This window comes from Rhinolophus ferrumequinum, chromosome 2, assembly GCF_004115265.2.
Source record: "Rhinolophus ferrumequinum isolate MPI-CBG mRhiFer1 chromosome 2, mRhiFer1_v1.p, whole genome shotgun sequence".
In the NCBI taxonomy this organism is placed as follows: domain Eukaryota; kingdom Metazoa; phylum Chordata; class Mammalia; order Chiroptera; family Rhinolophidae; genus Rhinolophus; species Rhinolophus ferrumequinum.
Genome location: NC_046285.1, coordinates 107,726,509 through 107,750,260, shown reverse-complemented (window position 1 = coordinate 107,750,260; position 23,752 = coordinate 107,726,509). Strand labels below are relative to the sequence as shown.

General features: G+C 46.6%; 2 protein-coding genes across 2 annotated transcripts in view; both read left to right on the top strand.

Moving 5' to 3' along the window:
* Positions 1-23,752, top strand: part of TSPEAR (thrombospondin type laminin G domain and EAR repeats) — a 115,211-nt gene that overhangs the window by 47,547 nt on the left and 43,912 nt on the right. The window contains exon 2 of the mRNA XM_033091318.1: positions 887-1,107. Within this exon, the coding sequence (XP_032947209.1) occupies positions 887-1,107 (221 nt within the window). The remainder of the gene's footprint in view (positions 1-886; positions 1,108-23,752) is intronic.
* LOC117037624 (keratin-associated protein 10-4-like) lies at positions 9,193-22,258 on the top strand. Its single transcript, XM_033133828.1, has 3 exons — positions 9,193-9,692; positions 9,863-9,914; positions 21,521-22,258. The coding sequence occupies exons 1-3, from the start codon at positions 9,193-9,195 to the stop codon at positions 22,256-22,258; spliced, it is 1,290 nt and encodes a 429-aa protein (XP_032989719.1).

The window sequence follows — 23,752 nt, the reverse complement described above, 5'->3', positions numbered from 1 at the left end:
CCTGAACCCTTGCAAGAGCCAAGATTGCACATGTTGGCACGGATTGGGGTTAATAGCCGCAGCAAGGGGCTGTTTCAATTAAACAGAGTTGGAGAGGCTCACGCTGGGATTCGCTGAATTCAAGGTCCCCCTCGCTGTTAATGGGCCCTAACTGTCTGTGCCTGGGGCTTGGCCAGACGGGGGAGTGTTCTGGAAGCTGAGCAGCCTGCCTGGCAGAGGACTCATGTTTTCTGAAGGAGGGGCTGGATCCTGGTGGGTCCACAGCTAAAACCAAAAGGATGAGCTCACCGCCAGGCAGGACCCATGTACCCAGTGTTTCCCAGTCTTTTGGGGGATGAATTTGGGGTGCACAGTGTTTACTCAGAGCCTTAAGCTCTCCAGGGTCCCCGACCAGGCACAACTGCATGCTGCAGCCAGCCTGAGCTTTGGGTCAAGGTCAGGAACACAGACTCCCTCCCCCCTCAACCCCCACAGATGCCAGACTCCTCCTGAGACAACCTGGGACACCCCCAACACACACACGCACGCACACATACACACACGTGCACACACACGTGCACACACACGCACAGCGCCCCAGAGTGACCTCTGCCCTTGACGTTCAGATGCGTTGGAGAACATGGATGCTTCTTCTACGCCTGCCGCCTTCAGGGCTGCTCCATGAGCGGCTCGTTTGGTAGCGCAGGAAGCGAGGCTCTCCCCACACCCTCCTGCTGTGTTTTCCACGACACAGATTGCGACAGAACAGCGTGGCTTCCTGCCACAGAGCAGGCGTTGCCCCTGGGCTCACGACGGCCTCCCCTGAGGTCCGCCCAGACCTCGCTCAGCCTGTGCGCGGGCGCCCGTCACGGCCTGGTGTAACCCGCCTGTGGTTTCCTTGACACAGACCTGCGCCCCCTGGACATCCTGGCAGAGGCGGTCCCTCCAGATGGCGCCGCGAGCGGAATCAGCGTGACGCGGGTTCAAGGTGCACTGGGACTCCAGCTCTCGGCCGCCGCCCCCCACGCCGTCAGCTTCCCTGCGTCCAGGATTTTCGTCAGATGCGACCTGTTTCCTGAAGAATTTTCCATCGTCGTAACCTTGAAACCTCCCAGTCTTCCCCCTAAGGTCAGTGACACTTCTGGTCTTTGTGTCAGGACGACCCAGAGTCCTCAGTGCCAGAGCGTGCAAAGGGCACGAGGCAGCGGTCAAGGTCTCCCAGACCTGGGGGTAGCCTCGGTAGGTAGTGAGGTCCCCGTCTCCGCGAGTGTGGAGACAGAGCCTGTGTGGCCATTGGCTCCGGATCTGTACTGGGAATTCCTACAGTGATCACTTTTCTGGTGCACTGGCCTGTCAGAGGCCAGGGAAAACGCTTGGAGTTTTCAGTTTGACATCCTTTAGCAGGAAAAGTCAACAGTAAAAACGACAGCACGTCCCCTTTTGGGGTCTGATTCACTGTGACTTGCAGTCCCATCCACCCCAGAGCCAGCTAATGGTCCGTCCCCCTGCTGGGCTGGTAGCCCCTGGAGGGGAGCACGCATGCATTTCCTGCGGTTCCAGGACAATGCACTTCCTAGGTGTGCCAAATCCTTTCCAAGTCTGTCCTCACTCTCCATACTGGGGGCCTCCTGCGGTCTTTTCTCTGTGGATCTGGTTCCATCCAGTATTTCCCGGGGACTTCTGCTTACTAATCCTCTCTCCTTCTGTCCCATCGAGTCTGCTGTCAAATCCAAGAGCTGAGTTTTCAGTTGCAGTCATTGTGTTTTCAGTTCTGTAACTGCCGTTTTTCTTCTTTTTTATGTAAGTTCCAGTTCTCAGAGTAAAGCCTTTGTCTTGTCAGCTACTTTCCTGACAGTGACTCCAGTATCTGGAAGCAAGGTCTCCATTCCACGGAGGACTCCAACATGTGGGTCACCCGGGGGCTGGCTCTGCTTTCTCTTTCCATTTCCTGTCTCGCTCAGTCATTTTTCAGCAGCCTTATTGACATATGGTGGACACAGCCCACAAATCCCCCACTTAATGTACACCATTCAGTGGTGTCAGTGCAGCCTGCAGCGCCATCCGTTTGGAATGTGTTCACCCTCCAACGACAAGCCCTGAGCACGTTAGCTCTTCAGCCCCCAGCACTAAGCACGCTAGTGGGTCCGCCTGGCGTGGGCATTTCCTATAAACGGAACCACATCACATATGGTGTCCCGTGTAGACCACACGGTCAAGGTTCGTTGTGTTGTAGCACACATCAGTACGTCCTTGCGATGACATGGCCAAGTCATATGCCACCGTGTGGATACCCTCCAGTTGTTTCTCCATTCACCGCCTGATGGACGTGTGGTTGTTTCTACCTGTCGGCTCTTGGGAACAGTGCTGCTGTGAACATTCACGTACACATTTTTGTATGGACCTACGCGAATGTTTCATTTCTGTTGGGTAGATGCCTAGGAGTGGAATTGCTGGGCCAGGGGGATTAACTTTTTCAGAACTGCCAGATGTTTCCCAGGGCAGCTACACCATCTCCCATCCCTACCAGCAGTTGCAATTTTTCCACGTCCTCGCCAACTCTTGTTATCTGACATTTTTCGTCCAGCCATCCTCGTGGGGACGAAGTGGTTTTTCCTTGGGGCTTTGAGTTGCATTTCCATGATGAATACTGTGCATGTTTTCATGTACTTATTGGCCATTTGTGTGTCTTCTTTGGAGAAATGTGTTTTCAAGTCCTTTGTAGTTTTTAATTGAATTACTTTCCTTTTAATTGTGGAGTTACATGTGTTCTTTATATTCTAGATATAAGTCCTTTATCACATTTATGGTTTGAAAATATTTTCTCCCATTCTGTGGGTTGTCTTTTCACTTTCTTGATAGTATTTTTTGAAGCACAAAACCTTTTAATTTTGATGAAGTCAGATTATCTTTTTTTCCCCTTTCTTGCTTATACTTTTAGTGTCATATGAACTTTAGAATCCAGTGCCAAATTTGAGGTCATGAAGATTTACCCCAATGTTTTCTTCTAAGAGTTTTATAGCTTTAGCTCCTATATTTAGGTCTTTGATTAATTTGAGTGAATTTTTTATATGGTATCAGTTAGGGGTCCAATTTCATTCTTTTGCATGTGGATTTCCAGTTGTCCCAGCACCATTTGTTGAAGAGACTATTCCTTTCCCTGTTGAACGTTTTTGGCATCTTGTTGAAATCAGTTGACCATACATGTATGGGTTTACTTCTGGACTCTCAATTTGATTCCATTGATAAATCAATAAATATTGATTTGTTGTCTATCCAATGCCAGTACCACACTGTTTTGATTACTGTAGCTTTGTAGTAAATGTTGAAATTGGGAAGTGTGAGTCTTCCAAATTTGTTTTTTCTCAAGATTGTTTTGACTATTCTGGGTTCCTTGTAATTCCATATGAATTTTTAAATCAACTGGTCAACTTTTCCTAACAAGTCAGTTTCGATTCTGATAGAGATTGCATAAATATGTAGATAGGTTGGGAGAATGTTGCCATCTTAAATTAACATTACTAAGTCCTCTGATCCACCAACATGGGATGTTTTCCCATTGAGTTAGAGTTTCTGTAACAAAACAGAAACAATGTTTTACAGCTCTTGGAGTATTAGTTTTGCAGTTATTTTGTTCCTGTTTGTCCATTTCATCGAATTTATATAAATTATTAGCACACAGTTGTTCATAGTATTTCTCTGTAATCCTTTTTATTTCTAAAAGATTATTAGCAATATCCCCTCTTTTGTTTCTGATTCTAGTAATTTGAGTCTTCTCTCTTTTTTTCATAATCACTGTAGTGAAAAAGTTTTCCATTTTTAAAATTTTTTCAAAGAACCAGCTTTTGGTTTCACTGATTTTTCTCTATTGTTTTTCTGTTCTCCATTTCACTTCTTTCTGCTCTAATTTTTATTATTTCCTTCCTTCTGCTTGCTTTAAGCTTAGTTTGCCTTCCCCTTACCTCTTGTTTTAAAATGAAAGGTTCAATTATTGATTTGAGACCTTTCTTTGTTCTTAACATAGGAACCTATAGCTATCAATATCTCTTGAAGTGCTTTAGCCAAATCCTGTAAGTTCTGCTCTTTTGGTCTTCATTTTCGTTCATCTCAAGGTGTTTTATTATTTCCCTTTTGATTTCTTCTTTGACCCTTTGGTTATTTCGGAGTGTGTTGTTTAATATCCACGTATCTGTGAGTTTCCCCAATGTTTTTCTGTTAATACTTCTAATTTCATTCCCTTGTGGTCAGGGAACATACTTTGTGCTGTTTCTATCCTTTTTAACTTACTGACATTTGTTTAATGTCCTAACATACATTCTATCCTAGAGAATGTTCCATGTGCATTTCTGAAGAAAGTGCATTCTGCTCTTGCTGGGTGGGGTGTTCCATAATGTCTGTTAAGTCTTGTTGTTTTATCATGTCATTCAACTCTTCCATTTCCTTGTTTATTTCCCTAGTTTCCTATCCATTATAGACATGAGGATATTGAAGTCTCCAAGTAATGTTTTTGAATTGTTTATTTTCCCTTTGTTTCTATCAGTTTTCGCTGCATGTATTTTGGTGCTCTGTTGTTATTTGCATACATTTTTATCATTATTATATGTTCCTGATGGATTGGCCTTTTTATCATTATAAAATGTCCCTCTTTATCTCTAGTAACAATTTTTGTTTTAGAGTCTATTTTATTTGTTAGTTTAGCTACTCCAGTTTTCTTGTGAGTGTTGTTTGTGTAATGCTTTTATTTTCAATCTCTTTGCATATTTGAATCTATTAGGTTAGTGCAAAAGCTGTTGCAGTTTAAAAGGTTAAAAATAATTGCAAAAACCACAATTACTTTTGCACGAACCTAAAATGTGTCTCTTATAGAGAGCATAAGGTTGAATCATTTTTTTTAATCTAACAACTCTGACTTATGATTGGATTGTTTAATTTATTCACACTTAAACTATTATTGATATCCGAAGTATGACAATTAAGTTTGTGACCTGGCCTCCATGGGCTTACATTGGCAGCACTGTACAAACAGCTCAGTGAGGTTTCATAACCTTGGTTTATCAGTGTCTCACATTTGTTCTTGTCAACATGTGGTGGTGTCTTGCTGAGTCGCGTTCATTATTGTAGTTGCATGTTTTTGTGTGCCATTGTGAGAATGTCTGAGCTTGAATTAGAACAATGAACAAACATTAAATTTCTTGTTAAACTTGGCAAGAGTTGAAGTGAAATCAGTGACATTTTAATCCAAATTTATGGGGATAATGCCATGAAGAAAATGGCAGTGTACAAATGGATTAAATGTTTTTCCGAGAGTAGAGAATGTGTTACTGATGAAGAGAGGTCAGGGTGGCCAGTAACAAGCAAAACTGATGAAAACATTGCAAAAACCCATCAAATTGTGCATCAAAATTGTCAGTTGACTGTGAGAAGAATAGCAGACCAAGTAAACATCAATAGAGAAACAGGAAAATTATAACTGAAAATCTTGGCATGAGAATGTGTGTGCAAAAATTTTCCTGAAGGAGCTCACCGATGACCAAAAACAAAGGAGAGTTGAAGTTTGCCAAGACCTTTTGGAGAGGCAAGACAATGTTTTCAGCTGTGTTATCACTGGTGATGAAACATGGGTGTACCAATACGACCCTGAAACCAAGCGTCAAAGTGCTCAATGGAAGTCAGTCTCCAGGCTGTGATGTGCCTTATAGAGAGAACACAAGTGTTAGATAAGCTTCATTCCGCATGAGTTATGTTGCTGTAGGAAGTGTTAATGAATCAACAATGAATATTAAACACACATTGTGAAATTATATCTATGTCTATCTATCTATCTATCTACCCTCTGTTCTTGCTAATATTTGGTCTTTGACCCTGGTTTCTGGCACAGAGTTCCTAAAACCTGTGTAATTTCCTAAGTGATAGATCACTAGGTGCCTCTTTTGTTCTCATGAGGACACTCTGGGTGGCTCCTGGATAAGGGCTGTCACCAGAAAGACCAAGCCCTGATTAGAAGCTTAGAACTTTTAGCCCTGCCCCACCCCTATCCTCCAGAGAGGGCAAAGGGGCTGGAGATGGAGTTCATGATCAAGCATGCTTTCCTGAGGAAGACTCCATAAAATCCAAATAGTATGGAGTTCAGAGAGCTTCCAGGTGGGTGGACATATCCACACGCTAGGAGAAGATGCATCCCAACTTCACGGGGATAGAGCCCCTGCACTCAGGACCCTCCCAGACCTTTCTTTTATCTGTTTGTCTGTATCCTTTAAAATATCCTTTGTAATAAATCATCAATAGTAAGTAAACTGTTTTCCTGGGTTCTGTGAGCCACTCTAGTGAGTTATTGAACTGAGGAGGGGGCTCTGGGAACCTCTGATTTGTAGCCAAGTAGAACAGAAGTTGTGGTTAACCCGGACACCTGCTACTTGCAGTTGGCATCTGAAGTGGAGGGCAGTCTTGTGGGACTGAGCTCTTAACCTGTGGGGTCTGACACCAACTCTGGGGAGTGTCAGAACTGAATTGTAGGACACCCAGTTAGCATTGGAGAATCGGTCGGTGTGGGAAAAACCTATGCATCTGGTGTCATAATCATTATGTGTGATTAAAGGAAAACACCGTGTGTTTTTCCTAGACACACATAAAACAAGGTTGTGTAATGAGCAGTTGACAAAAATGAGACCAGGAGCTCACAGGTACTAGGCCTGTATTTCCCTAGGAGCAATGTTTCAGTGTTTGCTAGTGTTTATCATGACTTCATAGAACATGGTTACCACTAGTGACAAGAATCAGCTGCAGCTGGATTTATGCTGGTTTGGTTTTTTGTTCCTGTGTCTCTCGTGTCTTTTTGTTGTCTTCCTCTCATCCTTGTTTGCTGCTTCCTTTTGCATTTGGTGAATGTTTTCTAATGTAGTGTTTTGATTTCTTTAATAATTTTTCCTGTATTTTAAAACATTGTCCATAGTGTTTGTTCTAGAGCTGACTATATATTTATTTTAACTTATCAGAATCAACTTCTGATTTATATTAATTCAATTCCAGTGACATATAAAAACATTGCTCCGTTTTACATATATTGTATTTCTTCTTGTCCTTTTTATGGGCTTGCTGTTATACATATTACATCTATAAATGTTAAAAAACCCAACCATATATTGCAATTATTAATTAATATACATTTATGACTTTTAAGAAGCTTAGAGAAGGAGAGCAAGTACATATTTATAGCTTTTGTTATCCTAACTTTTTTTTATCATTACTGGTTCTCTTCACTTTTTCCTGTGGGTTTACGTTGCCATCTGGAGTAATTTCCTTTGCTCAATAGGGCTTTGTTCCTATGTAGTGATATTGTGAAACAGATTACATTTTTATATACTACAGGCCCGACATACATAGTACACATATTGTTTTATATAATTGCTTTTAAATCAGTTAATAGAAGAAAGAATAAAACAGACATTTGTATTATCTTTTGTAATTACATGATTACCTTTACTGGTGCTGTTTGTTTTTTTCCTGTGGATTAGAATTTTTGTCAGGGGTCACTTGCTTTCAGCCTGAAGCTTATAATATGTCTTATAAGGTGGGTCTGCTAACGTCAAATTATCTCAGTTTCTATTTATCTGGGAATGTATTTTGTCTTCAGTTTTTAAAAGATAGTTTTGTTGGATATAGGATTCTTGGTTGACAATGTTTTTGAGCACTTTGAATATATCATCTCATTGCCTGTGGTCCCCATAGTTTCTGATGGGAAGTCTGCTGTAAATCTTGGGGGCTCCCTTGTGAGTGACTTGTCATTTCCCTCTTGTGCTTTCAAGACTTTCTCCTCATCTTTGACTTTCAGCATTTTTACTGTGGCGTGTTTGTTTGTGGATCTTTTGTGTGTATCTTATTTGGAGTTCATTGAGTTTCCTGGATGTATAGATTAAAGTTTTTAAATAAATTTATAAAGTTTTCAGCCATTATTTCTTTGAAATAAGATTTCTCCATTGCGGTCCAACTGCCATGTCATTCTCCAGCAGAGCCCCACCCCCACCCATCAGAGGTCAGTGAGGCCTCAAACCCTGAAGCCCACTGGCCCCTGACAAGCCCTTAAGGGAGCCATGGGCTAATTTTGCAGAGCTCTGCAGCCCAGAGGCCCCTGCCCTTGTCCCTTCAGAGACGTGGCAGGGTACAGTAGCCATATTCTGAGGACACAAGGGGCCATGACCAGATGTTGATCACTAGGTCACAGGTGTAGAAGCAAGCACTGGGCCTCGAGATGCTACACACTATGCAGGAGTCCTTGAGACAAGGCTCCATGGACAGCCAGACCCTGCCATTGCATTCACTGTGACAGTGTGCAGGAACTGGCAATAAAGGGACGGCTCACAGGCACAGAATCCTGATGACCTTCTGCCTGAGGGGGCGGTTCTTCAGGGAGGAGACCCTGCCCTGATTTTCATGCAGAGGCTGCAGGAGCCCTTGAGGACCCTGTGCAGGTGATATAGTCTGAGCTGTGAGGAGAGGACGCAGGTGTGAGCATTAGGCACTCCGTTGGGAGGGTTCTATGAAATCTCAAGGTGCAATGAGGCAAGGTATTTGCCCCACATGGTCATTCCTATTGCATTAGCAGGGGTCTGCATCTGCCCCTCTCTGCGAGCCAGTCTTGTCCCCAGAAGGACACATTTTCCTCACACCTGCCCCAGGGCTCACTGCTGGTAGATATATGCCTTCTCAGCTCCCACAACAACCGGCTTCATGAGCCCCCAAAGTGCATCCCCCTGTGGCCAGGCCAACTGAACATCATCCCCAGCTGACCACATCTCCCTTTTCTCCAAGGTTCTGGGTTGTCCTATCCTCCTCCCTTGGGTGGGGTACAGCTTCTGTTTACAAGAGCAGCCCCCTATGGGATGGAGCAGACAGCTATTGTTTTCAGAATTGCCTGTTTGCTACTGTTCCTGCAAAGCCATCAGAACATTTCTATTGTCTGTCCTCTGGGGACAAACACAGGTCAGGATCGTCCAGCTCCACTCAGGAGCCCATGGCATTGACAGTGAGCCAGTGATGCTGAACCACAGCACAACACCAACAAGGAAGGGAAGGCTTCCCCAAGCCTGCTGCTGGGGCAGCACACACACCATCAGGGGTATAAAGGCCTACAGCAGCACCTCACACTCACACACTCACTCACTCACACTCACACTCACACTCACACCCTCCTCCCAGCTCACCTCGCACCCACCACCCACCATGGCTGCGTCCACCCGGTCTGTCTGCTCCAGTGACCTGACCTACGGCGGCCGCGTCTGCCTGCCTGGTTCCTGTGACTCTTGCACAGACTCCTCCTGGCAGGTGGACGACTGCCCAGAGAGCTGCTGCGAGCCTCCCTGCTGCGTCCCCAGCTGCTGCCAGCCCCTTTGCTGTGTCCCCAGCTGCTGTCAGTCCTCCTGCTGTGTCCCCAGCTGCTGCCAGCCCTCTTGCTGTATCCCCAGCTGCTGCCAGCCCCTCTGCTGCACCTCCTTACCCTGCCAGCAGTCCTGCTGTGTGCCCGTCTGTTGCACACCCGTCTGCTGCACACTCATCTGTTGCACACCCGTCTGCAGCAGGCCCGTGTGCTGCATGTCCATCTCCTCTGGGGCCGCCCCCTGCCCAGCCCCCTCGTCCTGCTGCAGACCCTCCTCCTGCATGTCCCTCATCTGCCGCCCCGTGTGCTCCCGCGCGGCCTGCTGCATGCCCATCTCGGCCCAGAAGTCCTGCTGCTGACCGGGCACATCCCCCTAGACCTCCTGGGGCCGCACTGACTTCCACCTGGAATGTTTGGAGCCTTGAGGCCAATCTAGGGTCTCCTTCTGCCCCTGAGCCACCCGCCTGGCAGGCTGGGCTGAGCCCTCACTGCCCGCTGGCTCTGAGTTTCCTCCAGGCCCTGCATTTCATCCAGCATCCTTCTCTTTGGCCTGGTTGTCCTGCCCTATGTAAGTGACCTGTCTGTGAACAATAAAGTCATTGTCAGTCCCTCTGTGTGGCTTGGGTGCATATCCGTAAGGCCATGGGGAAGAACTTGATGTGGCATGGTGGGCGGGAGAGCAATCTGGCTTTGAGCTGCGTCCAGGGTGACAGCACCAATGGGGCAGAGCTGGCCAGGTCCTCCCACCCTCTGCCTGGGTCTCCTGGGGTATGAGTCCCCCTGCAGCCTTCAGTGCAGAGAATCCTGCTCACCTGGAGACCCCCATATGCCTCCTGACACCTCTACCTGTGAGGGACAGAAGGACCACTTGTCCAGGCCCTGGGCCCTGCACACTGGAGACTTGGGGCTCTGCTAGGGAGGAAGATCCCATCTAATAGGCGTCTGACTTGAAGGCATGAAGCCCACTCCAAGACAGGCCTCGGGCAGGCTGGTACAGGCACTCCAGTGACCCCAGGCACAGCATGCTGCTTCCCTCTGTATGAAGATGCCAGGAGGGTGACCTGTGTTAGTCAGGCTTCTCCAGGAAACAGCCAGTAGGGCTTGTGTGTGTGTGTGTGTGTGTGTGTGTGTGTGTGTGTGTGTGTGTGCAGAGATTTATTTTAATTGGCTCACGTGACTGTGAGGCCTTTCAAGTCCAAAATCTGTAGGGCAGCCAGAGGCTCAAGGAAGAGTTGATGTTGCAGCTCGAGTCCAAAAACAGTTTGGAGTCGGAATGACTTCGTCTTTGGGGGACCTCAGTCTTTTCCCTTAAGGCCTTCAGCTGATTCTCTGAGGCCCACCCACACCATGAAGAGCAGTCTGTTTTACACCAAGTCCACTGATTTAATGTTTTTAAATCATTTTTTATTTTTCAGTTATAGTTGACATACAACATTAGATTAGTTTCAAGTGTACAACATAGTCATTAGACATTCATATAACTTATGAAGTGATTACCCCAATAAATCCAGTATCCATCTGACACCACCCACAGTTATTACCATATTATTGACTATGTTCCTTATGCTGTACCCTACATCCCCATGACTACTGTGTAACAACCAATTTGTGCTTCTTAACCCCTTTCCCTTCTTTCACCCCTAACCCCATCTCCCCTCCTAGGTGGCAGCCATCAAAATGTTCTGTGTCTATGAGTCTGCTTCTGTTTTGTTTGTTCATTTATTTTGTTCTTTATATTCCACATATAAGTGAGATCATACGGCATTCATCTTTCTCCGTCTGACTTACTCCATTCAGCACAAGGCCCTATAGGTCCATCCATGTTGTTGCAGATGGCAAAATTTAATTATTTTTTATGGCTGAGTAATATTCCATTGTATAAATGTACCACCTCCTCTTTATCCATTCAGGGACACCCAGGCTTCCTCCACATCTTGGCTGTTGTAAACAACGCTGCAGTGAACATACGGATACACACATCTTTTCAAAGTAGTGTCTTTTCTTCATATAAATACACAGAAGTGCGATGACTGGATCCTTCTTTGTCACTGGTTGTAGCCTTTATTTTAAAGTCCATTTTGTCTAGTATAAGTATTGCCAACTGCTGTTTTTTGTGTGTTTTTTGTTTGTTTGTTTCCATTTTCATGAAATACCCTTTTCCACCCCTTTACTTTCCATATGTGTGTGTCTTTCAATCTGTAGTGAGGCTCTTGTAGGCAGCATATGTAAGGGTCTTGTTTTCTTATCCATCCAGCCACCCTGTGTCTTTTGATTGGAGCATTTAATACATTTACATTGAAAATAATTGTTGATAAGTATGTAGTTATTGCCATTTTATTATTCATATTTTTAATCTTTTTTTTCTTCTTAAAGAAGTCCCTCTAAGATTCCTTGTAATATTGGTTTGGTGGTGATGAACTCTACCTTTTTCTTGTCCAGGAAGCTCTTTCTCTCTCCTTTGATTTTAAATGATAGGCTTGTTGGGTTGAGTAGTCTTGGTTGTAAGTCCTAACTTTTCATCACTTTGAATATTTCCTGCCAATCCCTTCTGGCTGCAAAGTTACTATTGAGAAACCAACTGACAGTCTTACGGGAGTTCCCTTGCAGGTAACTAACTGCTTTTCTCTTACTGCTTTTAAGATTCTGTTTTTTGTCTTTAATCTTTGGCATTTTAATTATAATGTGTCTAGGTGTGGGCCTGTTTGGGTTCATCTTGTTTGGGACTCTCTGTGCTTCTGGGAACTGTGTGTCTGTTTCCTTTGCCGGGTTAGGAAAGTTTTCAGTCATTATTTCTTCAAATACGTTCTCAATCTCTTCCTTTCTCTCTTCTCCTTCTGGTACCTCTATGACGCGAATGTTGTTACACTTAATGTTGTCCCAGAGGTCTCTTAAAATCTCCTCATTTCTTTTCTTTTTTAAATATATTTTTTGGCTGTTCTTTTTTTAATAAACTTTTTAAATTTATTATTTATTTGTATATTTATATATTTTTGGATGCCTAAATGGATACGTATAAGTGCATACTAATAAATCCTTTACTGCAGATTGTTACATGCATAATGTTCAAAAAAGGTGAAATTAGAATTTTGGTCTTCTATTTTTTGACATTCAATATTATTTTATATTAATTTCAGGTGTACAGCATAGTTAGTGGTTAGACATTCATATAATTTAAGAAGTGATCCCGACTAGTCTAGTACCGACCTGGCACTACACATTCTTATTACTATATTATTGACTATATTCCCTGTGCTTTACTTTACATCCCTGTGACTATTTTGTAACTACCAATTTGTACTTCTTAATCCCTTCATCTTTTTCACCCTACCCCCAACCCCCTCCCATCTATCACCCCAATAGATCTAGTACCCATCTGACACCATACATAGTTATTAGAATATTATTGACTATGTTCCTTATGCTATACCCTACATCCCCATGACTACTGTGTAACAACAAATTTGTGCTTCTTAATCCCTTCCCCTTCTTTCATCCACACTCTCAACCCCCCTTCCATCTGGAAACCATCAAAATCTTTTCTGTATCTACGAGTTTGTTTCTGTTTTATTTGTTAATTTTGTTCTTTAGGTTCCACATGTAAGCAAAGTCATACTGCGTCTGTCTTTCTGTATGTGACATACTCCATCAGCACAATACCCTCCAGGTCCATCCATGCTGCCACAGATGGTAAGAACCCATTCCCTTCCAAGGCTGAGCAATATTCCATTGTATATATGTACCACCTCCAATTTATTCATTCTTCCATCTACAGACACCCAGGCTGCCTCCACACCTTGGCCATTGTAAACAAATCTGCAATGAACATATGGATGCACATGTCCCTTAAAATTGAGTTTTGCATTTCTTCACATAAACACCCAGAAGTGGGATTATTGGGTCCTTCATTGTCTCTTCTTATAGCCTTTGTTTTAAAGTCTATTTTGTCTTGTATAAGTATTGCCACCCAAGCTTTTTTGTTTACTTTTTTCATTTCCATTTTTATGGAATATCTTTTCCCATCCCTTTACTTTCTCACTCTGTGTGTATCTTTCAATCTGAAGTGAGTTTCTTGTAGGCAGCATATGTAGGGGTTTTCTTATCCACTCAGCCCTCCTATATTTTTTAATTGGACCATTTAATCCATTTATATTGAAAGTAATTGTTGATAGATATATACATACTGCCATTATATTAGTCATAATTTTGATTTTTTTTTTTCTGTCTTAAGAAGTCCCTCTAACATTCTTTGTAATACTGGTGTGGTGGTGATGAAGTCCTTTAGCTTTTTCTTGTCAGGGAAGCTCTCTATCTGTCCTTCAGTTTTAAATGATAGCCTTGCTGGGTTGTAGGTCCTTGCTTTTCATCACATTGAATATTTTGTGCCAATCACTTCTAAACTGCAACGTTTCTGTTGAGAAATCAGCTGACAGTCTTATGGGAGCTTCCTTATACTCATAAGTTACTAGTTGCCTATTTCTTGCTACTTTTAGAATTCTGTCTTTGTCTTTAACTTTTGCCATTTTCATTATAATGTGTCTGGGTGTGGGCCTGTTTGGGTTCATCTTGTTTGGGACTCTCTGTGCTTCCTGGACTTGTATGTCGATTTCCTTTGCCAGGTTAGAAAAGTTTTCAGTCATTGTTTCTTCAAATATGTTCTCAATCCCTTTCTTTCTCTCTTATCCTTCTGGTACCCCTAATATGAATGTTGTTACACTTGATGTTGTCCCAGAGGTCTCTTAAACTGTCCTCATATTTTAAATTATTTCCTGTGGGTGTTTTCTGCTACCTGACTCGATCCTCTGCTTCATCTAGTCTGCTGGTGATTCCTTCTAGTGCATTCTTCATTACAGTTATTGTATTCTTCACTTCTGACTGGTTCTTTTTTAATGATTTATGTGTCATTTTTTTAAGGCTTAATATCTCTTTGTTGAAGTTCTCACTAAGTTCCTTGAGCATCCTTATAACCATTGTTTTGAAATTTGTATCTTCAAAAGTCTGTATCTGGTAGGTTGCTTGTCTCCATTTCGTTTAGTTCTTCATCTGGATTTTTCTCCTCTTCTTTCATTTGGGATGCATTTCTTTGTTTCCTCATTTTGGTTGCATCTCTGTTTGTTTCTATATACTAGGTAGATCTGCTATGTCTCCCAGTCTTGGCCAGGTGGCCTTATGTACTAGGTATCCTGTGGGGCCCAGTGGCACAGTCTCCCTGGTCACCTGAGCTGGGTGCTCCAGGAGTGTCCCTTTTGTGGGTTGTGTGTGCTGTTCTGTTATAGTTGAGTCTTGATTGCTATTGACATGTCAGTGGGTGGGATTGACCCTCAGGCTGACTGGATGTGAGGTTTGGCCACATCTACAGGTTATGGGCTATTGTGCAGGAGGCTTACACCACTGAGTGGGATGCACTCCAGCAGGCTTTGGTGCCTGTTGAGACTACCCTTTGTGTGTGCTGTTTGTGGGGCTAATTGGGTGGTGCTCTGCTGTGGTCTGAAGCCAACTCCAAGTATGTTGGTTCTGGTGCCTCTTGAGGGGGGCTCCAGTGCAAGCCCAGGTCACCCACTGCCTGTGACCACCCAGGGACTACCTTGTAGGAGCTACAGAGTGATCCATAGTGTTCACTGCCTTTGCTAATCCTGGAGGCATGTGGGAGAAGCCATGCTACAAACCGAGGACGTCAGCCACCAGTACCAGGCCTGGGGTAGCTCCACAAAAAGCAGGATACCAAGAGTTCTGCTGCCACCTGCCAGCTCCCTTAAGGTTCAGCCAGTGATAGAGCCTCATGTGGTATGTGTGTTGGGTGGGGCAGGGTCTCAGGGAGTCACTAGAGTGGGAAGAGTTGTGGTCACCAGGTTAATGTAGACTCTGGTTTGGTCCCACTGCTGAGCCTGAAGCTACTCAACAAAAGTCTCAGTGCACACTGAGGCCAGTTGCCACCCACCTGGGGCCTGTGGACTCCGATAGTTTTCCTTAAAAGAGTGCAATGCAGAAGGGGCTGGCTGCTCATGGAAAAAAATGCCTTTAGTGATGCGTGAGTTGGATGGGGTGGGGTCCCATCTGAATCAACCGTATGGAGCTCCAGAGCTCACTAGGACAATCAGATTCAAATTTGGCTTATGGGTGTGGACTCAACACAGAAAAGATGGTGCCTACCTGCCGCCTTCATGGGAAGAAGACTCCTCACTGGGAAAATGCTGACTGTCCTCCAGTACCCACCCCCTCCCAAAGCCACACTCTTCAGTCTGCACCTTGCATGCCTCCAAGGCCCCCTGAGTCACCATCCCTCCACTGGAGCCCAAGGTGAGTGCCTGGGAGTGAGAGCGTCTGTGTGTGGGCCCTTTAAGAGAACATAGGTTTCCCTCAACCATTGGTCCCACCCAAAAGGTTGGAATCCCCACTGTTTTTCACAGCTAGATGTTGTGGGGGCTCCTCTTCCTGGCACCAGTACTCCGGGCTGTGGAGCCTGGTGTGAGGCTGGGGTTCCTCAGTCCTCCTGGGGCACCTCTGCGACCAAGGTATACCTCCTGATTCTCAACCGCCTCAGAGAGGTTTGAGGCCCATTCTGCATCTCTGCCTCTCTTATCAGTCTCAACATGGCTTCTTCTTTATATCCTTAGTTATAGGACTTCTGTTCAACCAGACTTCAAATTGTTCTTCAGGTTGATTGTTCTAAAATTTAGTTGTAATTTTAGCGTGTTCACAGAAGGACACAGGCACAGTGTTTATCTACTCTGCCATCTTTGATCTTTCCCCTCTTTGCTGTTCTGTTTGGGTATTTTCTGCTCCCTTATCTTCCAAATCTTATTTGATCCTCTGCTTTATTTATTCTACTGTTGATTCCCTCAAATGTATTCTTCATTTCAGTTATTGTATTCTTTATTTCTGACTGGTCCTTTTTTATGTTTTTATCCCCATTTTTAGGTTTCCTATCTCTTTGTTGAAGTCCTGAGATCATTGAGCATCCTTGTAACCAGTGTTTTGAACTCTGCATCTGATAGGTTGCTTGTCTCCATTTTATTTAGTTCTTTCTCTGGATCTTTGTTCTGTTCTTTCATTTGGGACATGTTTCTGTTTCCCAATTTTACTGCTTCCCTGTGTTTGTTTCTGTGTTTTAGGTAGGGCTGCTATGTATACTGGTCTTAGTAGAGTGGCCTTATGTTGTAGGTGTGCTGTGGGGTTCAGTGGCATAGTCTCCCTGGTCAACTGAGCAGGGTGCTGCTGGTATGTATCTTGTGTAGGTTGTGTTGTGCCCTCCTGTTATAGTTGAGCCTTGATTGCTGTTTGCACATTAGTGGGAGAGATTGACCCTCAGGCTGATTGGTTGTGAGGACTGGCCACGACTGTAATGGAGGAGCTGTTGTGCAGGGGCTGACTCTATGAGCAGGATTTACTTTCGTAGGGCTATGGAGCCTGCCCAGTCTGCCCTTTGGGTGTGTTGTTTGTGGAGGAGGTTGAGCGGTGCTCTTGTGTGGTTTAAAGCTGGCCACTTGTTCTGTTGGTTCTGGGGCCTCTTGGAAGGGTCTGTGGTGCAGGCCAAAGCCACTTGGTATGATCTACAAAGTGATGGTTGCCACTTATGTTAGGCTTGGAGGTGCCTGGAGGAGACTAAGCTGCGAACCAAGGTCAGCTGCTGCTAATGCCAGGCTTGGGGCTATTCAGCAAGAGATACAGGGCACGCCAAGGCCAGATGCTCCTTGTTTGGGGGTTGTGAACTTTTGAAAGAGTTTAGGAAAGTCCTAAGCATGAGCCAAGACAGGCCATTTGTACGGAAAAGCCATTGGAAGCCACTTTTGGTGGTCCTGCAAGTTGGGAGGGGTGAATGATGTCAGCCAGGTTGATGGAGACTCAAATATGGCAACTACCTGCATCTGCACACCGGGAGAGGGAAGGGTTCAACAAAGAAACAATAGCTCCTGCCAACTCCTCCATCAGGGGTAAAGCTGCCCCTTCAGCCCTAGTCCTGAAGTCAGACAACTCAACTCTTCCCCATTTGTCCCTGGTACCTTTCAAGCTGCTTCCCCAGCACTGGAGCTCAGAGCTAGTGATTTCATTGGTGAGTAAATCCTTGCACGGGCCCTTTAAGAGGAGCTCCTGAGACTCCAGCCACCGTCCGTCTCACTCAGCCACAATCTCTGCTGATTTTCACAACCAGAAATTTTGGAGACTTCTCTCCCCGGCACTGAAACACTGGGTGGGGGAGCCTGGGACCTCTGACTTTTCAGGGGGGGACCTCCACAGCTGAGATATCCCTCTTGATTTTTAATGGTCACACTCAGGTATGGGACCGGCCTGTTCCGTGTCTCTGCTGCTCCTACCAGTCGGGACATGGCTTCTTCTCTATGTTCTTAGTTGTAGGGCTTCAATTCAGCCAGACTTCAGGTGATTCTCGATGATGGTTTTCTGTGGTTTAGTTGTAATTTTGAGGTGGTCGTGGAAGGAGGTGAGCCCAGCATTTACCTACTGGGCCATCTTGACTAGCCCACTGATTTAATGTTAATCTTATTTAAGAAATACTTTCGCAGCAATATCCAGATGTGTTTGACCAAAAAACTGGGCACTATGGCCTGGCCAAGGCAACACATAAAATTAACCATCACAGGGACTAATAGCGGAGAGGGGTGGGATATTTGGAAGTGGTGGGGCTCAGTGGGTGCTCCCCTCAGGAATTCAAGTGTTAAAGCCGGTGGCCATCTTGGGAAATACAGAGAGGAGGATCGACGCTGGCTCAGGGCAGGCATGTTACCTGGAGGACGCAAGCCTGGCTTGGGCCACAGTGGTCTCCTGTGAGGAAGGGCTTTGACTGGGGGCCTCAAATGTATCTCTGGCCCCATTTGAGGGAAACTGTGCTTGGCAATGTCATGGTGTACAGACCCCAAGTCAGAAGGAAGCAGGTGACCCGTGGAGGGTGCTTCCTAGGCCCAAGTTCCATTCCCACCTCCAGGTGGCTGATTGACCTGTGGATGCCAACATGGCACCCTCTTGAATGTGGTGCCAGGTACGCCCTGTCCTTCCTCCCTAACCCCGTGTTACTATAGCTCCCTTCTGAGAACAGCCACACCAGCAGCCCAGCCTCTCCCTGGGTCCGGCCCCTCCCCTGCTCTGCTCTGTGTGACTCGATTCGCCATCTCTGACCCTTTTCTTCCACGCAGGGCCACCTAGGCACTCTCCCTCCCACCCAGTTCTGCCTTCACTCACTCCAGCCAGTCCTCTCTCTGCTCACAGCCAGGCTGAACATTCTAGAGAGCCTGCCTCGGCCCTCAGACAGACCCTTTAACTGGCACCACGCCCTAGTGTGATGGCCCAGCCCACCTGCCCCTGGTCTCCTGGCGGCCCACTCTGCAGAACCTCTTAGAGTTCCTTATTCCTGAATTCTTTTAAAGCTGGCCTTTTATCTCTTTAAGTCTCTGCGAGGTTTGTTTTATAGTCTGTAGGTGGAACTTCACTGTTGGAAGGCTATGCGTACAGCCCAGTTTTCAGTTACGTCTGCCCATTCTTGCTCATGTGGCTTCTTTCCTGGTGTGCTTGGTTATTTTTGGCTGAGGAATGGTCCTTGTCTTTAGAGAAGTGTTTGCAGGCAGTTTGAGGCCTCTTCCTGCATCGATTCAGATGTTTTCCTGCAGAGAGAACGTTTGCTCTTGTCCAGCACAGGGAACTCTGAGTCCGGGAAGACTGACTGCATCTGAGGCTCCTGGTTGGTGGGCCCCCTGAGAGCTGTGATTTGGGCTGCTTGCAGGAAGAGGGCAGGTTTGTGATGGACAGGATGCTTCCGCCTGGCTCTGCAAGACCATCCCAGGGTGGCTGGGCCAGGTGCCCCTTCCTGACTCACCTTCCCGAAAGGCAGCCTTCAGCCTAAAGGAGGGGTGCTCTCCTGCCTGACCCCCTGAGGGGCAGCTGCTCGCTGTGATGTCTGTCCCCTTCGTCCCACAAAACTGTGAAAGTCCCAGGTCCAGTTGCTAGGTCAGCATGTGCCCTTAAAACAGAGGGACTTCTGTGCTCTGCTCGGTGCCATGGGTTAGAGCAGGGTCCTTCCCTGGGGCCTCTGCACTTGGATGCAAAAAAGGAATTACATCTTTATTTTCACTAACCTCGAACTGAAATGTATCGTTTCCATTAATTATGAGAGTAGCCAGCAAACTCTAGTGGTATCAACAACGCCTGAGCCTGTCACCAACAGAATCCAGGTATGTGGTGCCACACGAGGGCTGTCACCGGTCTTAGACCTCACCTGTGGTGTCACTGAAGCACAGCGAGGGCAGCTGTCAGGCTCAGTGCTGGAGTTTGTCACGTACCTGTTCAGCAGACAGGCAAATACCAGATCACTCATTGTTTCCCACGTTTTAGTAACTGTGTTTTAACGTAACTGGTCTTCTTTGTAACCTGTTATGTATTTCACTTTATTCATTTAAAAACAGCCAAGGTTTCTCACACTGGCTGGGGGTCCACAGCACAGACCCTGACATCCCTCCCGGCCTGTCATTCTTTTTACTTTTTTAAAAATGAAGGGTGACTGAGTCTCCCACTTTTAAAAAATTTATTGGGGAATATAGGGGAACAGCGTGTTTCTCTAGGGTGCAGTTCAGCTCCAAGTCCAGTTGCCATTTTCAATCTTAGTTGCAGGGGGCGCAGCCCACCATCCCATGTGGGAATTGAACTGGCAACCTTGTTGTTGAGAGCTCAGTGCTCTAACCAACTGAGCCGTCCAGCCACCCCCACTGGCCCTTATTCTTGATTCTGTTTTCAGCTTTCTATTGCTGTAGAAAGACCTCCCCTACCCCAGTATTTTCCATTGTTTTCAACAGGAAGTTTGGTCAAATAAACTCCACCACAGGCTCCCAGAAGCAGAACCCCTTGTAGTGATGTCTTGAATCTCATTAAAACGAATTACAGTTTTCTACGACTTTCCACTGTTGTTTACACTGATGCCTTAGTCCTTGAGGGCTATTTTCCTTTCCACTACTTACCTTTAATTAGTCCAGGTATTATTTCTTCTTCATGCTTTTCATGGGAGATCTGTGCAAACCCAGGACAGAGTCAGGAAGGCCCTGTTTGCATACTGCGGGCCCAACAGGCAGGTCCCATGCACCTCGACAGTCATTTCCCTTCCCAGTCCCACTCTGTGCAGTTCCATCAGTGGGGTCCCGGGAGGATGTGTTTGACTCTTCACAGCCACGCCAGCCCCATCTCCATTTCCTGAATTTTCTGTTTGCTTCATCATGTGATCGCCTTTCGTATTTCCTAAGTATTTTTTTCAAGAGGGAAATATGAGTGGAACACTTTCTAAAATCTTGCTTACGTAAAAATGTTACTGTTGCCTTTAGTTGAGAAAGATGTAATAATTTGAAGAGAGGAAAGATCAACCTTAGCACCTGGTATCCCCCCTTGAGGGGCTTGTCCTGCACCTTCGAGGACGGCCTGGTGTTGCCTCACCTCTACATGGCAGCCATTCCCTCTGCCTGGTGGTGGGGCTGTTCTTATTTCTATTCATTTAAAAGCTTGCGAATGTATGTCTAGGGGCTCTAAAGAACGAATTCCCTTGAGGATCCTGATAACGTTTCCGTCCAAACGCACACGTCATTGTCCATTCAGCTCAGACTGCTTTGGCCCCTGCAAGAACATAACTTAGAACCCGTTTCTATTATCAAATCCTCTGTAGGGCTGTGTCTCATAAGATATGCAACTGTCACTTTATACCTACATTTAAAACTGCTTTAAAGTAATGAAACTATGAAAAACACTCCAAACACAGGAGAGGTGGAAGCAGAATCCATCACTGTGGAGAGTTCCCAGCTAAACCTCGACTCGGCATAATCTTTTTTTTAAATTTTTAAAAAAATTTTATTTATTTTTTATTTATTTTTATTTTTGTTTATTTATTTATTTTTTTAAGGCATAATCTTGCCTCAAATAATTTCCGTAAGTTTTCTGGAGCCAAACAGAGGAGAGATGGGATACACATCCTGCAACACAGTCACAGGTTTAATGAGGAAAAACTAATTATAGAAAATAAACCAGCACTAATAAGGGTCCTGCTGCAACAGGCTCTAAACACCAATGAGGAAGGGAGGGCGTGGGGAGCCTCCTTCTGGGACAACACACAAACCGGGAGGGGTATAAAAGCCGACAGCCAAGCACCTCACACTCACACACTCACTCACACTCACACTCACACCTTCCTCCCAGCTCACCTCCCACCCACCGCCCACCATGGCCGCGTCCACCCTGTCTGTCGGCTCCAGCGACCTGACCTACAGCAGCTGTGTCTGCCTGCCTGGTTCCTGTGACTCTTGCACGGACTCCTCCTGGCAGGTGGACGACTGCCCAGAGAGCTGCTGCGAGCCTCCCTGCTGCGTCCCCAGCTGCTGCCAGTCCTCCTGCTGTGTCCCCAGCTGTGGCCAATCCAGCTGCTGTGTCCCCAGCTGCTGCCAGCCCCCCTGCCTGACCCTCGTCTGTGCCCCAGTGAGCTGTGTATCCAGCCCCTGCTGCCAGGCGGCCTGTGGGCCCAGCCCCTGCCAAACAGTCTGCACCAGCTCCTGCACGCCCTCATGCTGCCAACAGTCTAGCTGCCAGTCCTCCTGCTGCACCTCCTCCCCCTGCCAGCAGGCCTGTTGCACACCCATCTGCTGTAAGCCCACCTGTTGCACACCCATCTGCTGCAAGCCCCTCTGTTGCACACCCGTCTGCTCTGGGGCCGCCCCCTGCCCCTCGTCCTGCTGCAGACCCACCTCCTGCGTGTCCCTCATCTGCCGCCCCGTGTGCAGGCCCGCCAGCTGCGTGCCCATCTCCTCCTGCTGTGTCCCCGCTTCCTCCTGCCAGCCCAGCTGCTGCCGCCCGTCCTCCTGCATGTCTGTCATCTGCCGCCCCGTGTGCTTCCGCCCGGCCTGCTGCGTCCCCGCCTCGGCCCAGAAGTCCTGCTGCTGACCAGCGTGTCACTGCAGGGGAAGCAGCCTCTAGCACACCCCATGACAGCGGTCCCCCCAGCCACCCCTCAGTGTGGTCCTGACCTGTGTTAGCTGGCCACCCGACCCATGATGGGGTTCCCCCAGGTCCCCAGTGTCCTGACCTGACCTCTGACTCCCAGGAACCCCTGATCTCACTGCTCTCCAGGCTTCTGCCTCCTAGGAGTTCTTCCGGCCTCTGGCTCACCTGTCTTTCACTCCCAGTTTCTCTGTCAATCACTTGACCTTGACTCTCAGTGTGTCAGCACCTTCTAGGGCACCCCAATAAACTCTCTTCATCACCTGACCTGCTTCCTCATGTGACCTCATTGGGGTGGGGACACACAGCTATGACCAGACATTGGTCCCCTCCACACACCCGTATCCTAGGAATGAGTGACTGAGAAATAAATCCCAAAAGGCAGTGGCCTAACTCTTCTGGGGGGACAGGGTCACTGGTGGGACCCTAGCTGTCGCCCAGGAAGGTCGGTGCCTGCTGGGCCCCTGCCTGGGGCTTCCCCGAGGCTGCTCTCCTGTGGACAAGGCATGGTCTAGGCTCTCAGGACCCCGAACCATGTCCACCCGCTGTTCCATCTGAGCAAACCCAACCCTGACAGTCGCCCACCAGGATGCCACCTGGAGCACCAAGCAGCAGGGCCTCTGCGAGCCCAGGGCCGCCCCTGTGATACCCCCGCAGGTCTACACTTTTAGCAGAGATGTGAAGGAGTGAGGGAGGAGCTGCTCCAGCCCCGATGGGGTGAGGGGGGCTGGATGACCTTCCCACTGGGCCAAACCATAAAGTTAAGAATATCGTGGAGCAACTGGATTCAAATACTAGACTTGAAGAGCACAGAACAGGCACCTTGAGAAAGGGAAACAAACAAAGTGCGTCTCACGCCTGGCCCCACTCACTGCCTTAATATTTCCAGGCCCCAGTGCAGAAAGGGAAAACCCAATGAGAGCTCCACGCGCCCCTGAGTCACAGACGGCCTTGAGAGTTGTGGGGAGCCCTGGACAGCAGATGTTTTAGGTGACAGTGCCAGAGAGGGCAGAGCTGCACTGAGTGACCCCAGGCCCTCAGAGGGTCTCCCTCAAGTGTCAGTGATGATCAGTAAAACGTGTGAAGCTGCAACTGTGGAAATCCACAAAATTAGATGGCATAATCCCAGATACCAGACGTGCTTTAAATAGTGCCAGTTGGAACATGGTCATAATTCTCAGGACATGGGGCAGAGCACCCGCAGGGCATTGCCTCAGTTGTGGATAAAATTAGCCCCAGTGTAACCACTGGTCCAGCCCCACCTGACAAGGCTGATATGAAAGCCTCAAAGAATGAGCCATTTCTAAGGAACTTAACTATATCCTAGAACAAAGGTTAAAAACAGTCACTGGAATACAAAATCTTCAGCACTTAACAAGGTAAAATTCAAATTTCAGACATCCTTTCAAAATTGCCAGGCATGCAAAGAAGCAGAAA

Bases quoted from the DNA above. Each gene is read 5' to 3' on its own strand.
- LOC117037624 (XM_033133828.1), top strand. From the start codon at position 9,193: ATGGCTGCGTCCACCCGGTCTGTCTGCTCCAGTGACCTGACCTACGGC. The intron at 9,693-9,862 runs GTCCTGCTGCTG...AGTTTCCTCCAG, and splicing joins ATGCCCATCTCGGCCCAGAA to GCCCTGCATTTCATCCAGCA. The intron at 9,915-21,520 runs GTAAGTGACCTG...CCTTCCTCCCAG, and splicing joins GCCTGGTTGTCCTGCCCTAT to CTCACCTCCCACCCACCGCC.